The sequence below is a fragment of the Artemia franciscana genome, chromosome 3 (assembly GCF_032884065.1).
Source record: "Artemia franciscana chromosome 3, ASM3288406v1, whole genome shotgun sequence".
Lineage (NCBI taxonomy): Eukaryota > Metazoa > Arthropoda > Branchiopoda > Anostraca > Artemiidae > Artemia > Artemia franciscana.
The window spans coordinates 34525856-34539706 of record NC_088865.1 but is presented as its reverse complement, the minus strand read 5'-3'; the positions used below and the strand labels follow the sequence as shown (position 1 = coordinate 34539706).

General features: G+C 36.8%; 1 protein-coding gene across 3 annotated transcripts in view; it reads left to right on the top strand.

Moving 5' to 3' along the window:
- Positions 1-3567, top strand: part of LOC136025211 (cyclic nucleotide-gated cation channel subunit A-like) — a 71227-nt gene extending 67660 nt beyond the window's left edge. The window contains exons 8-9 of one of the 3 annotated variants that reach the window (XM_065701023.1): positions 1125-1314; positions 3319-3567. In XM_065701023.1, coding sequence (XP_065557095.1) covers positions 1125-1314; positions 3319-3394 — 266 coding nt within the window. In that variant the 3' untranslated portion in view covers positions 3395-3567. The remainder of the gene's footprint in view (positions 1-1124; positions 1315-3318) is intronic. The other 2 variants (XM_065701021.1, XM_065701022.1) reach the window with 2 other exon arrangements.
- The last annotated feature ends 10284 nt before the right edge of the window (positions 3568-13851 follow it).

Below are 13851 nucleotides of genomic sequence, written 5' to 3'. Positions count from 1 at the left end.
TTCAATTCAAGCAATAATCATCACGCTGTGTACGTTGTTGGAATGGCGCCAAGAAATTCCCGGTAACAATGAAGGATTTTAGATTGAATTTATTTCTCGCAACATAATATTAGGAAAGATTAGTTGGTTCAAGTGTCTAAGGTGAAATTCCACAGGGGAAATCTTGGGTCTTTTGTTCGATTCCGAGAGCAGACAAAAATATTTCACGAAGGATAATAAAGGATCCCCGAATCAAAAAGTACCTTCATATACGGTTTGAGGAATTTCTTTAGAGAAAAAACACCTTGAAAAAAAATGTCTCGAAGAAACGTCTCGAAGAAACAATCTTGAAGAAACAAAAAAAAGAAAAAATCTTGAAGAAAAAGAAACACCAAATAAAAAACAATAACATCTAAAAAATTACGTATCATGCACATGTGCATCATCCTCAGTTACAACTGGGGGCTTCCCATTGGACCAGCGGGCCCGTGAGCTCTAGAAAGTCACGCGATATTACGTCACCCTCTACATAGGTAAACAATCTCCCATTAAGTAACAAGCACGTCCCTATAGTAAAATATAACACGCATGAGTGCGTCATTCTCAGTTACAACTGGGTATTCCCCACTTGAATAGCGGCCATATAGCCCTAGCATAACAAGTCACGCGAGATTACGTCATTCTCAGTTACAACCAGGGGTTCCCCTAGCGGCCCGTGAGCTCTTACAAAAGACATATGCGAGATTATGTCATCCTCAGTTACAACTGGGGTCTCTTCACTTTATTAGCAGCCCGCGAGCTCTTGCAAAACAAGTCACGTGAGACTACTTCATCCTTAACATAGATAAACAATCTCTTATTTCGTAACAAATACTTGGATCTTGAAGAAAATACTCCGTGTTACGTAACAAGCACCTGCATCTTGAAGAAACTTAAAAAACTGTCAGGGCTGGGACTCGAAGGGATACCTGTCTGTTTGGACCTGACTGCGCCTCACTACTTTTTAGAAAGAAAAAGAGAAAAAAATAGTGAAAAGAAAATGTTTGACAACCTCTATATAAGGGGTCAATATTAATATTTTTATTGGTGTTGTTTAACTAAAACTCGGCCATAATGTTTTCTCTGATCCAATTTTCTATGTTTAGAAACATCCCTTGATTATCTACAGACACGTTTTGCCCGACTTCTGGCTGAATATACTAGTAGTCAGCAAAAGATGAAGCAGAGGATAAGTAAAATAGAAAATGTCGTTGAGATAAGTGATGGAATATTATCTCCATTCACATCCCAAGCGTCGCCCATAGGGAATTTAAAATTGTTGTGCGTTCCTTCAAGGTAAGCTGCATTTTTCTTTGTGATTAGGACTCGATGTTACAAAGACTAGTAAATTTCAATTGAGGTTTTTTCTATTTTATTTTTATCAGCTGTCCAATTTTTGTAGAATTGTAGAAATTCACATAAGTTTTTAATTCTGCTTGCTACATTTTCTCACTCAGTTTGTGGGTCAGATATTAAAGCAAGTTTGACGAATCAAGTCAGCGTGTCAGGTCTAAATTTAGATTCTTTGAGTAGGTGGTAATACAGAGATATAAAGAGGAAAACAGGTTATATTGTCGCAAGATGTTGTCATTTATGGTATTCTTCTATAAATAGTATTTCATTCTGAATGCATGCAGGGTTAACAGAGAAACACAACCACAAAACTTTTCAGAATCTAGCCTTTATCTCTATCTCTATGGGTGGTAGTCATAGTGTATAGAATTATTTGCAGGAGTGGGCAAAGAGACATCCTTTCAGGTACAAGAGAAGGATATACAAACCTCTAAACTCTGATATTATAAAGAAATATGACAATTTTTTTACAAAAGCATTCTTTTTTTTATATTTAGCCTACCCACTTGAATATTTGTTTTCCATTTTTGAGACTGTTATGAGATTTAAAATAAAATATGCGTAGGCTTAGAGACTATAAAAGTAAATCCAGGCTACAAAAATAATGTTGCTAAAAAAACAACTTGAAGTCATTACAGAAGAAAAGATGAAAAGGGAGAGAAACAAATTAACAGTCCCTCTGTTACTGTAGCTGGGAGAGCAACCGTGATCAGCAGGCTTATGTTCCCTGAAAGAATCTCTAGTGAAGTCATTGCCCCTTCTTATGGGCTTATGCCTTTAGGGACATAGTCTATCTATTCAATAAACAATTGCCTCAACCACTTCTGTTTTAAATAGTTCCAGAATTTGGTGTAATCAAAGGTCTCAGTTTCGGACCATTATTATACGGAAGATTTGAAGGCTATAGTCCTATCTGAGGCTAAGGATTCATAGAATACTTTGAAAAGAGAGATTCTAAGAAGAAAATGGGAAAAGATAAAGAAATTACTGTAATTTACTATTATTCAGCCGATACGCCATGACAGTCTCTATGGAGCTCCGAATATGATCCTGTCATGCCAATAATACCCTAAATCCATTTAGATTTTTTTTGCCCAAAACTATTACTAAAAACATCATTATCCTTCTGAAAAAAAAATTCAAATAATTGTTTACACTATTTATAAGCGTCCTTGATTAGTTTTTTTTTTCCGGTGGAGAGAGTACACTCTATTTATGGCATTTGGTTTTACACAATACTGTTAAACTGAACAATTCACAGTCAGTCATTCAAATATGTTTTTTTAGTTGCATCTGTTCTTCGAAAAATAAAAATAGAAAAAATAACGATTGAAAATACCAAAATTTGTCAGAAGCCCTTAGGATACATTTTTTTCTGTAACAAGAGCTTCTGGGAAGGTGTTTTAGGCTCTCAGGCCCCTTGAGTTAGTACGATTACAAATCTCATTAAAAACTGTATTTGGTAAAATTCTAGTTAATTGACTTCTTGCTATCTTGGAAAGGGTTTAGGTTAGGAAAATAAAACTTTCAGGGATGGGTCTGCAGGCTAAAGTATCTGAAAATGCAATTCCTGTTGTTTGAGTAGGATTTTGAGCCATATATGTTTTTTTTCAAAATTCAGGAAATGTATTTGCATATCTTTAAAACCTTATAAAATGGAATTGAGGAAAGTTATGAAGCTGAAAACAATTTTTTTGTACTTTAATTAAGCAGAAGATCTATTTTGCAAGGTTTCACTTTTATAACACACATATTTTGAAAGGTCATCAGAGGTCAGGGCGCTCTAGAGGGAGAAGAAGTGCAGGTAGCTGCTTCAAATACCTTCCCGGGACATACTTTAGTCTGTAGATTCATCCCTGAAAGTTTCATTTTTCCTAACCTAAACCCTTTCTGAGATAGCAAGAAGTCAAGTAACGAGAATTTTACCACTGTATTTTTGTATTTCAGGTCTGGAACACCTTATCCTTCGTCAAGTACCAATAGTTTGGATACGTCCTCAACCACAGCCAATCAACCAAAGTAATTCTTGATGCAAGTCTCTATATATTTGATGAAATAAATCTTTCAAAATTGTTATTTGAGTTTTATATTAATTGTCTGGTGACGACGATTTGTGTGAATTATTAACTTCAAAAATAACTTTTCTTCAAATTATGGAAAGAGTCAAATAGCAAATTAAGACGAACACAAACTATACTATCAATTGGTTCGTGGTAACGAATTCTAAGTGAAGAGCGACACGGTTCAATAGTTACCGAACCTCCAAAAATGTTATTTTAATTTCAGTAGATACATCAAAAGAATCGACTTGCTATGCTGATTCAAAATGTATAAGATACATTAATTTTAGCGCTACCCATCAAAAGCTACGAGGCTGAGAAAATTTTCCCGATTTTCAGAAAAAAGGATAACACTCCCTAAAAGTTCAGGAATCTTAAAATCCCGCCATCACATTCAGCGTATCCGAGAACCCTATTGTAGAAGTTTCAAGCTCCCATTTGCAATATGTGGAATTGTGTATTTTTGCCAAAAGAAAAGACCATAGATGCGTCTTTATTTGCTTTTTTCCCCCAGGGGTGGTCGCATCGAATCAATTGTCCTAGAATAATGGGACAGGGCTCATTCAAATAGAAATCAAAATTTCTAGTGGCCTTTTTAAGTGACCAATTAGAGGGCGACTGACCCCCTGCAGCTCCCCTCTTTTCCTCAGATTCATCTGATCGGTATTTTGAGATAGTCATTTTATTTAGCATAGTTGAAAGCCCAGTAACTATCCCTTTGGGGATAAAATGATCCACTGAAGTCCCTGGAGAAAGGTCTGTTATTCATGTTTTTGCATGTTTACGTATAGTATTTGCTTTTGGGAAGTACACAGACATTTTTTTGGGAGGGGGGGTATCTCCACTGGGGAATTTTTCACAGTGATAATTTTCATTGGGAAGGGAAGTTCCCGGGAGGTGAACCTTCCAAGGAAAATTTTACACAGGCGGAATTTGCCAGAATTCTTGTACGAGATTCTTTTTAAATGTCTTATTTTGTCTTTGCCAATTTAATTTTACATGTGAAGATGTTAAGGGGAATTGTCCGGGGGAAAATTTTCACCAGCTCGGAATCATCTAGACTATCTTTCCCTAGGGGGAGGATTTTCCAATAAAAATTCCCCATGGAGGAGTTTCCCACACAATAAATTCTCCAGGCAGAATTTTCTACGGGAGCAGCTTTCTGTCAGGAGGCAGCAGAGTATTTGTGGATAGAATCTTTGAAGGAGGGGTATTTACGGCACAATTGCAAAAACAATCAGAAATTAAAGTCTTTTTCAACTGAAAATGTTCGGAGAAAAAATTTGCAGCCGGAATCATCCGTAAGAAATTTTCTGGGGGGGGGATTTTCAACTAGAATGGAATTGTCTTTGGAAATTTTTCTGGTGAGGATAGGGGGTATTTTACATGTTAAAACTTCCGATGAAGGTATTTTTCGTGAGGGGAAGAATTTTTTCCTGGAGGGAGGATTTCAAGGCATTATTTAAAAACGATCAAAAATTAAATAAAAAAATCAACTGAAAGTAAGGAACAACGTCAAAATTTAAAGCAAACAGAAATTATTACATATATGAGAGGGTTGCCCCTTCCTTAATACCTTACTCTTTATGCTAAGGTTTTTTCTATAACTTTTAAGAAAGTTTATTATTCTAATTAAATGGTCCTTGTGTTTCAGGAGTCATTTTTAAAGAATTGGGACATACTTTAGCGTAAAGAGTGAGGTATTGAGGAGGGGAACCCTCCTCATATACGGAATAACTTCTGTTCGTTTTAAGTTTTGACGTTGCTCCTTACCTTTAGTTGAGAAATCTCATTTTTTTTTTTATTTAATGTAAGAGAGGAGCGGTTACTCCTGACCGCAGATGTTGACGATTGCAATCGTGAATGTGTATGAGCGTGCAGAAATCTAGATAGCTGCTAATTGTAAACATTTTTTTCACCAGTTGCCAACCCAGACATTCTGAAAACCTTAATATGTAAAACAAATGCAATTTAATGAACTCTTTTATTCTCAGAGAATTGTGGAAAAGGAAGGCAAAACTTTTATCACGTTTCTGACGAGGTAGGGCATTAGCTGTTAAGGCAAAGGGGTACTAAAGTCAAATTTTAGTGTAAAGACTGACTGAGAGGGAAGCCATAATTGATACACCAAAAATAAAGCGTTGTTTAGGCCCCCTTTCAGCCCACTTTAGTCCAATGTTAAACTAACAAATTTGGCCATGCTTTAAACGAAAGGGCATATCTATGTATCACTATTGATAATCTTACTGGACAACATAAGATAGACTTTTCATATTTTAAAAAATTGAATTCCTTTTTTCAAGTATTTAACGCGATAAATATCTAAAACCTCTTTTGTGCTGCTAAATATTTGTTATGCGGTAAAGTGCTCTGATTTTATCCCCTTTTCTTTCTTCCTATTTCCTGATTTCAGTTTATTTCTAGATAGTGGTTTACTACTACTACTACTACTAATAACTCACTGCAGCACCAAGCCGCCTGAGGCCAACACAGCTACACACGCTCCTCCTCCAACCTAATCTATTTAAAGCCTCCCTCTTTACACCCTCCCAGGAAGTTCCCATTTCTTTTAAATCTTTATTTATGACATCCTCCCAACCCAGACAAGGACGACCTGCTTTCCGTGTAGCCCCAGACGGTTGGCCAAAAAGGACAATCTTCGGTAATCTGTCATCCTTCATCCGTAGAACGTGGCCTAGCCATCTCAACCTTTCTTTCATTATAGCCCCAGAAAGCGGGATTGAACCACACTTTTCGTACAACCTACTGTTTGAAATACGGTCAGTCAGCCGGGTACCCAGAACAATCCGTAGGCAATTTCTCTGGAAAACATCTAGTAAATTTTCATCTGCTTTTCGGAGTGTCCATGCTTCAGAGCCATATTTGACCACTGTCATCACTGTAGCTTCCAATATTCTAATCTTGGTTTGTAGGCTTATCTTTCTATTCTTCCAAACTTTTTTTAACTGTGAAAAAACACCCTGAGCTTTAGCTATTCTACTTTTAACATCTTCACTGCTCCCACCATCTTTACTAATAATACTACCAAGGTAACTGAAGCTCCCAACCTGATCAATCTTTTCGTTACCTAAGGTCACCTGTTCATCTTCACTTATTCCTAACCTTAGTGACTTAGTCTTCTTAACATTAATTTTCAAGCCTATTTTAGCACCCTGAACTCGTAAAACCTCTAAAAATTCATTCATTTTGCTCACACTTTCATCTAATATGCTTAAATCATCAGCATAATCTAAGTCCAGGAGCGTTCTTCCTCCCCATTTGATTCCATGGTCTCCAATTGCCTTTCCTGTGCTCCTTAAGACGAAGTCCATCAAAATGATCCATATAAAGGGGGATAGAACACAACCCTGCTTAACTCCTGATTTAATACAAAACCAGTTGCTAACCTCATTTCCTACCTTAACCGCAGCAGTATTATTCTCGTACATAGCGCAAATCACTTTAATGTATTTTTCTGGTATACCATATAACGATAAGACCTTTGTTAACGCTGTTCTATCAACAGAATCGAAAGCTTGCTCATAATCGATAAAACTAAGGACCAAAGGTGTTTGACAACGAAGGGACTTCTCAATTATTAACCTAAGAGTGAAAACATGGTCGACACATCCTCTACCTTTTCTAAAACCGCATTGTTCTTCCCTTAAAACTTTGTCTACAGCATGTCTCAGTCTAAAAAGTATCATATTACTCAGTAATTTGCTACCTACAGAGACCAGACTAATGCCTCGATAATTCCGACATTCACTCTTGTCACCTTTCTTATACAGTGGTTTAATTAAGGTTTTCCTAAAATCATTGGGTACTTCCCCTTTTTCAAAAATCATGTTCATAATCTTCAGTAGCTTATTCCTAACCTCAGAGCCACCATATTTAAGGAACTCATTAATCATACTATCAGCACCTGGGGCCTTATTATTTTTTAATCCTTCTAGTACTGTCGCTAATTCTTCCTCACTAAACAAATCTTCCTTCACATCCAAGGTATCACAAACTTTTTCATTTTCATCTATATCTTTTCCTGCAACTGTATCTCGGTTTAGCACATTCTCAAAATGTTCCACCCATCTTTCTTTAACTTTTTCCTTATCACTAATTGTGGCCCCATTTCTATCTTTAACTGGGACTAGTCCGGATCGGCTACTCCCTTTCAATTTATTAACATGCCAGTATAATATTTTACTATTATGCCGTCTAGCCGCATCTTCCAGATCCTCAGCAATTTTATCCATCGCCTCCATTTCACATCTCCTTAGTTCATATTTTAATGCTTTCTCCACTTTCTTTACATTCCTTTTGTTTTCATACGACCTATCGCTCAGATAATTCTTATACAAACCCCTTCTACTCTCTATTAAACCTAAAGCTTTTTCACTAATATTCCTAGTTGCTGTCTTAGCACTCTTCCCTAGGACACCATCAGCAACTTCACAAATTGTTTTTCTGAAATTATTCCATCCATCTTCCACATTGTCAAATTTTAAACCCTCAAGTTTAGTACTCAACTGTTCCTGGAATTTTTTTCTCAAATTTTCATCCTGAAGTCTACCAACATCATAACTTTCCGGGAGGGAGTTACTCTTCCGAAATGTCAGCTTTAAATTAACCTTAGACACTACTAGATGGTGATCTTTACTTTTAACATCAATAACGGCACTCCTATACACCCTAGTATCTTGTATTGATCCTGCTAGTCTTCTGTTTACAATAACATAATCAATAAGGTTTGCTGTCTTACCATCACGTGAATACCATGTCAACTTATGGGCCATTTTGTGACCAAACACCGTATTGGTTATAACTAGGTTGTTATACCTACAAAATTGCAAAAGCCTATAGCCATTACTGTTTTCTTTTCCTACACCAAAATTACCTAGGCTAGGATACCATCTATCCCTATTTCTACCAACCTGGGCATTAAAATCTCCTAGCAAAAACACCATATTTCTACCTGGTACCCTGTCTATTTGCTCCTGTAACTGTAAGTAAAATTCATCTGAGTCACTAGTATCTCCATCAGTTGGTTCAATGGGGGCATATACTACTATAACTGATACCCTAAACTTTTTAGTCATAAAATGAGCAATTAGTATTCTATTATTAATACCTTCCCAGCCTAAACAAGACTTAGCAGCTTCCTTATTCATCATGAGCCCTACTCCCTGTCTATGTACCCCATCCTTCCTTCCTGAGTAAACAAATTCTATGTCACCTAATTTCATGCTTCCTACCCCTGGGATATGAGTTTCTGAAACTCCTAATAAATCCAGTTCAAACCGTCTGAATTCGTCAGTCAAAATGTCGATGCGATAGTCATTTTTTAACGTCGTAACATTCCAAGTTCCAATTTTCATGTTCTTTAAATCTTTGAAATTATTTTGGCCTCAAGAAAAGCAGTGATCCCGGATACCAGTGCAGGATGGGGACCAACATATCTTCTCAAGTCTACACCGAAGCGCTTAAGCCGGCTTAGAACCGGACAGCAAGAAGTCCCTGGGACCTCCAGTAAGTTGGAGGCTTTGTGCAATCCTGGGCCCATCTTGGTCACAACATGGTTTTCAGCACTTGGCGATGCTCTTCTATCAACAAGAGTCGAAATCCTGCACAGACAGTCCCAAGCCTATTACCTCCGACTCATTATATATTCATGCCTACAAATATTATGCTACTACGGGGAGGCAGCCCATAGTAGATAAATTAGCTAGGAAGAGGTTTTTCAGCCCGAAAACGCCCATCAAAACAAACCAAGCCCAGAAAATTATCCAATAATCAGAATCCCGTACGAGTGCTGTGTTGTTTACTAGGCTATAATTTCCTCCAGGGGCGCCACTCCTCAAGTGGGAAAAATTGACCGCAAGTTTCTTAGTCTTGCAGGTACCCCGAAAGGGTCGAGGCAGCCCTTTACAGAGGCCGTTGTCCATAAATCTGGATCTTACGCCCTGCCGCAGTTGTCCTCCTATAGAGGATCCTCCCACGATGGTGTTCTGCTTCACCATGCAATTTAACCCATTACTGGGAGAAGGTTTGTAACTCATCTGTCGCGTGAACACGGCAGTTGGCCCTGCTGAGTGTACATTTGAGGGGCCTTCTTCCTCCTCCACCTGAAATTATGACCCCCAGGGGAGGGTTTCCCAGTTTCTATTATGGGCCCCACTGGGACAAGGTCCTACTTGGCCTAAGCCTCTTATGGAGCTACTCTACCTATCTATAGGGCTTTCCCCTATCTGTTGTCCTCCACAAAAATCTAGCATGATTATCTAATAATTTTACTAACTAATGCAACTAATAAATAGTTGCAGTAAATTGCAACTTTACTTTAATTTAGACTATGCAACGTCTTCGAGAATTTCCATTGCACTGTTCTTAATATTTCTTCTATATATACATACATACATACACATACATACACATGTACACATGCATGATATATACATGTATGATATATACATGCATATCTGTACATAAACATAAAACAAATGAACATATATAATACTTTTGCCATTCTAGCAAAATATAATTTTGCTCACAAATCTTAGTTAGCCCCCCTAACCATTGAAAACGCTACTAGAGAAACTCACTCATAGATTTTTAGCGAAAAATTCAAAAAATTTGAAAAAATAAAACTTTTACATTAGTTTATTTAAGAAAAATTGCGGGAAACTTTTGTTTTTAGTTTTGTACGCCAATATTATGCTTATTTATGCTTACTAGACCCGAATATTTTTATTTAAAGTTGGAAACGCTATTTGAAACCTAAGTTTATAGTTTGCTGTCCTATTCTTAAAATTTCCCCTCGATCAATGCAATAATATAATACATAATATATTATATTTTTTATTAATATTATAATATATATAATTCATAGCATATAATATAATATTTATTTTATACTAAAGTTATATTATAATAATAAAATACAATTAATAGTATAACGTGATGCAATTCGATGAATTGCTAGTAGCAAAGTTGTTTTTTGTGTTCTGTTTCCACACGCAAGCAAAAACTATAAATAAAACTTGGACGGCGGAAAAAGGCCTATATTCAGTAGGGTTCTGTAGCAGTTCGTAAGAACACAAATAAAACAATATCAAGATTGCCCATCGTTCACATCACTTTAAAGTCTGCGGTTTGCAAAACGAATTTTATCTTTCGGGCTAATTAGTACTAATAACTACATAATATTATTGCTTGGTTCCAAATTGAGTGGGGATGTGGGTAATTGAGTGGGGTTGTGGCGCCAACAGGCGCCAATTTCAAATCAAAGTCATACGAATATGTAAAGTGCTTCACACTTCCGACGACTCTTTCGCGGTTCCATCAAAATATCTACTCCAAATAATAAATCAGAAAATTTTTAGAAGAAAAAAGGTGTATCTTCTTACCGGTCCAAAGGCGCTACGATCTACTATATAGAGTCATTTTTGTTTGTTATTTCGGCTGAGTTTTTTTATCCTATTTTCTCCGATTGGCACTGAGAAAGAACGATGGTATCACACGTTCCTCTTAAGCTTCAGAGTTGCCTAACTGATAATACTTGTAATAATAATAATATCCATCAAGCTTACCATTTTCTCCTTTCTTATTGTTATTACTGAAAATTTAGCACATGGTAAGAAAGTCTAACTTTGAATTAGGAGAGTTTTTTTTAGGGAGGGAAGACAAATTCATTGTTTTTGTGCACACGGAATGAATGTGAAAGAATCGTAATGATTCTACACAAAAACAAACTTTAGTCCTGACTGGGGACAAAAACAATATAATTCCTGATTTACTGACAAAACAAGCAGGAACCACAAAGTGAACCCGTGGACCTTCTACCATTCTCTCTCTTTGTGTCAACTTTTTGGGTAAGTTGCACCTTCTTTGAAGCAAATTCACGCAAACATTTTCAATCTGAATTAATGGGCGCACGAAACCAGAAAATCTTCACCACCCTTACTACCGATAACTTTTTTTGTTGGAAGGTTGGCACTTTTTATCTTCTTTGATGCAGAATCACCCAAGTATCACCAGCCCGCATGACTAGAGAATCAAACTGGACAGGTAGTATTTTTAGGAATTCATCCTCTCTCTTATTATAGAAGAAAGAAAACCATGTTGCATCTATTTTGAACAGAATCATACAAAGATGTATAAACCTCAGGGATTGAAAGTCAAAAGTGAGTGTAAAGTTTCTTTAGCCTCCTTACTCTACCTCTTATCTCACTACCAACTTCTTAATAAAACATAGAATATTTGCACCTTGCCGGAACTGTAATCCTACAAAGGATTCCAGACAGCATTATTGAAAATACAGAGGCACCCCATGACATTTACCCCTCTCTCACACATATTTTGCAGAGAAATATGTAAGTTGTATCTTGTTCAAAGCAAGATTATCAATCTATATTATTAGTAGAATAAAATGAGTCCATGGTCCCTCCGAGGTGCTCCACCCTCCCGCCACCAATTTCTCAGCAAAAATATAGAATAAATGCATCGTTCTTATATCAGGATGAGGCAAGAACTTCTAATTGGTATTGTTATGTACCCAAAGACAGACACAAGCTTCCCTAATGCCTTTTCCACCCTCCCACTACCAACAATTTTGCCTAAGGACATGCCTGCTATACCTTCCTCGGATCAAGGTCATGCAAGGATTTTAAATATTCAAGGTGAGTAGAGGAAATTGGACCGATTGCAGGTCTACCAGCATTTAGCTCAAACTTATGCATATTGAACCTTGTCTGAACTAGAATAATGAAGGATCTCTAATCTGTATTTTTCGGAGGATTAAGAGGGACTCATGGTTTCTCCAAATTCCCCAGGCTCTTACATCCTCCAAACCCCTCCAAGCCCAAGTTTGTAACAGAGAGGTAGGTATATTTCATTTTATGAGAAATTTGACATTATTCCTAATCTATGTAATTCGAGGCACAAATTTCATCGGTACCCCTCCAAAATTCCTTTTCTATCTGTCAGCTTCTTTTTATCAAAGTCAGACCTTGTTTGAGGTAAAATCCCGGAAGAACTTTCAATCTTTCCTATTGCAGAATAAAATTAAGTCCACCACCCCTCAAGTACCCCTTCTCCTCTCACCTCCAACTTTATATCACAGCGGTAGGCATTTTCTGCCTTGTCGGAAGCAGAATCGAATGCCTTTTTCAGTCTGTCTGATTAAAAATCCAAGGTGTGCCAGTGCGGCTGCAACACACCCCTATGACCAACTTTTTTGGACAGATTTTGACAGGCCTCTTTTTTGTCTCATGGGGTAGTACATCATACTAATGGTACATGGGAATGATTTTTAGAGGTGGAACGCCGTTTTTAAATTTTTCTGTGAAAGCGTAGAATTTGCTTGAAATTTGTAGGACAGTAGTTTGTAGGACAGCAGGTACCTATTGAGCTTAATTTTTACTCACGCTCTAGTTGGCTTCATAGTTTCAGTGTTCGGAAATTTTCCCTCTATCACGTGGATTGGCGTGTAATTAAGTACTTGAATACAATTCATCTGGGCTGGGTTTTATACATTTATGTTAATTGACCTTTCTTATTTCTTTTCCAATGCCTTTGAGAGAAAGAGAATTTTCTTTCATAAATAAGAATGACAGATTTTTGTTAATTTAATATAAATAATAGTAAAGCAATGAAATTGCACGGTTTCTAAAATAATAGTAAAGTGTTTATTGTGTAATCGCTTGGTGATAAATATTGAATTAAATTATTCTTAAAGTCAAAGTCGAGTTAACGTGACCCTAAATTGTACAAACTGCCTCTGATTTTGTTACCACATGTTTGAGGACAGCTACGAAGTTTATTCGAGGATGAAAGAACACAACGAGAACACTCTTTTGACCAAAGATTGCTTCCGCACTTCATATTGCCCAAGCACAGTAGATCTACCTTGGGTTCATCGACGGATATTGATGAATACGCCTGATCATTGATTAATCATAAGAAAACAATATATAATGTTCAAAAACATCGTAAGGTGCACCCTTTGATTTAGGACTCGATTAGAAAGGGACTACGTTTTGCAGAATACGGGGAGTTGATTGGCTTTAAGCTATAGATCTAGACTAAAATGAGTCCAGGTTGGTTTATCTCTAAAAAGATATTTGTGGAATATTAAGCCAATTTTATAATGTTCCAACGGTTGGAGTTATCGCAGCAGAATAAGTACATTTACGAGCCTTTAACTAAATCAAACAGTTCGTGGTAACGAACTGTAGTAAGGAGCGACCCGGCTCAGTAGAAACCAAAACTCTAATAAATTGAATTTTGATACCAATAGCTACATCAAAAGAATCGCATTTTAATGCTGATTTTAAATATATAAGCATCATCAAGTTTAGTCTAACGCATCAAAAGTTACGAGCCTGAGAAAATTTGGGTTATTTTAGAAAATAGGGGGAAACAC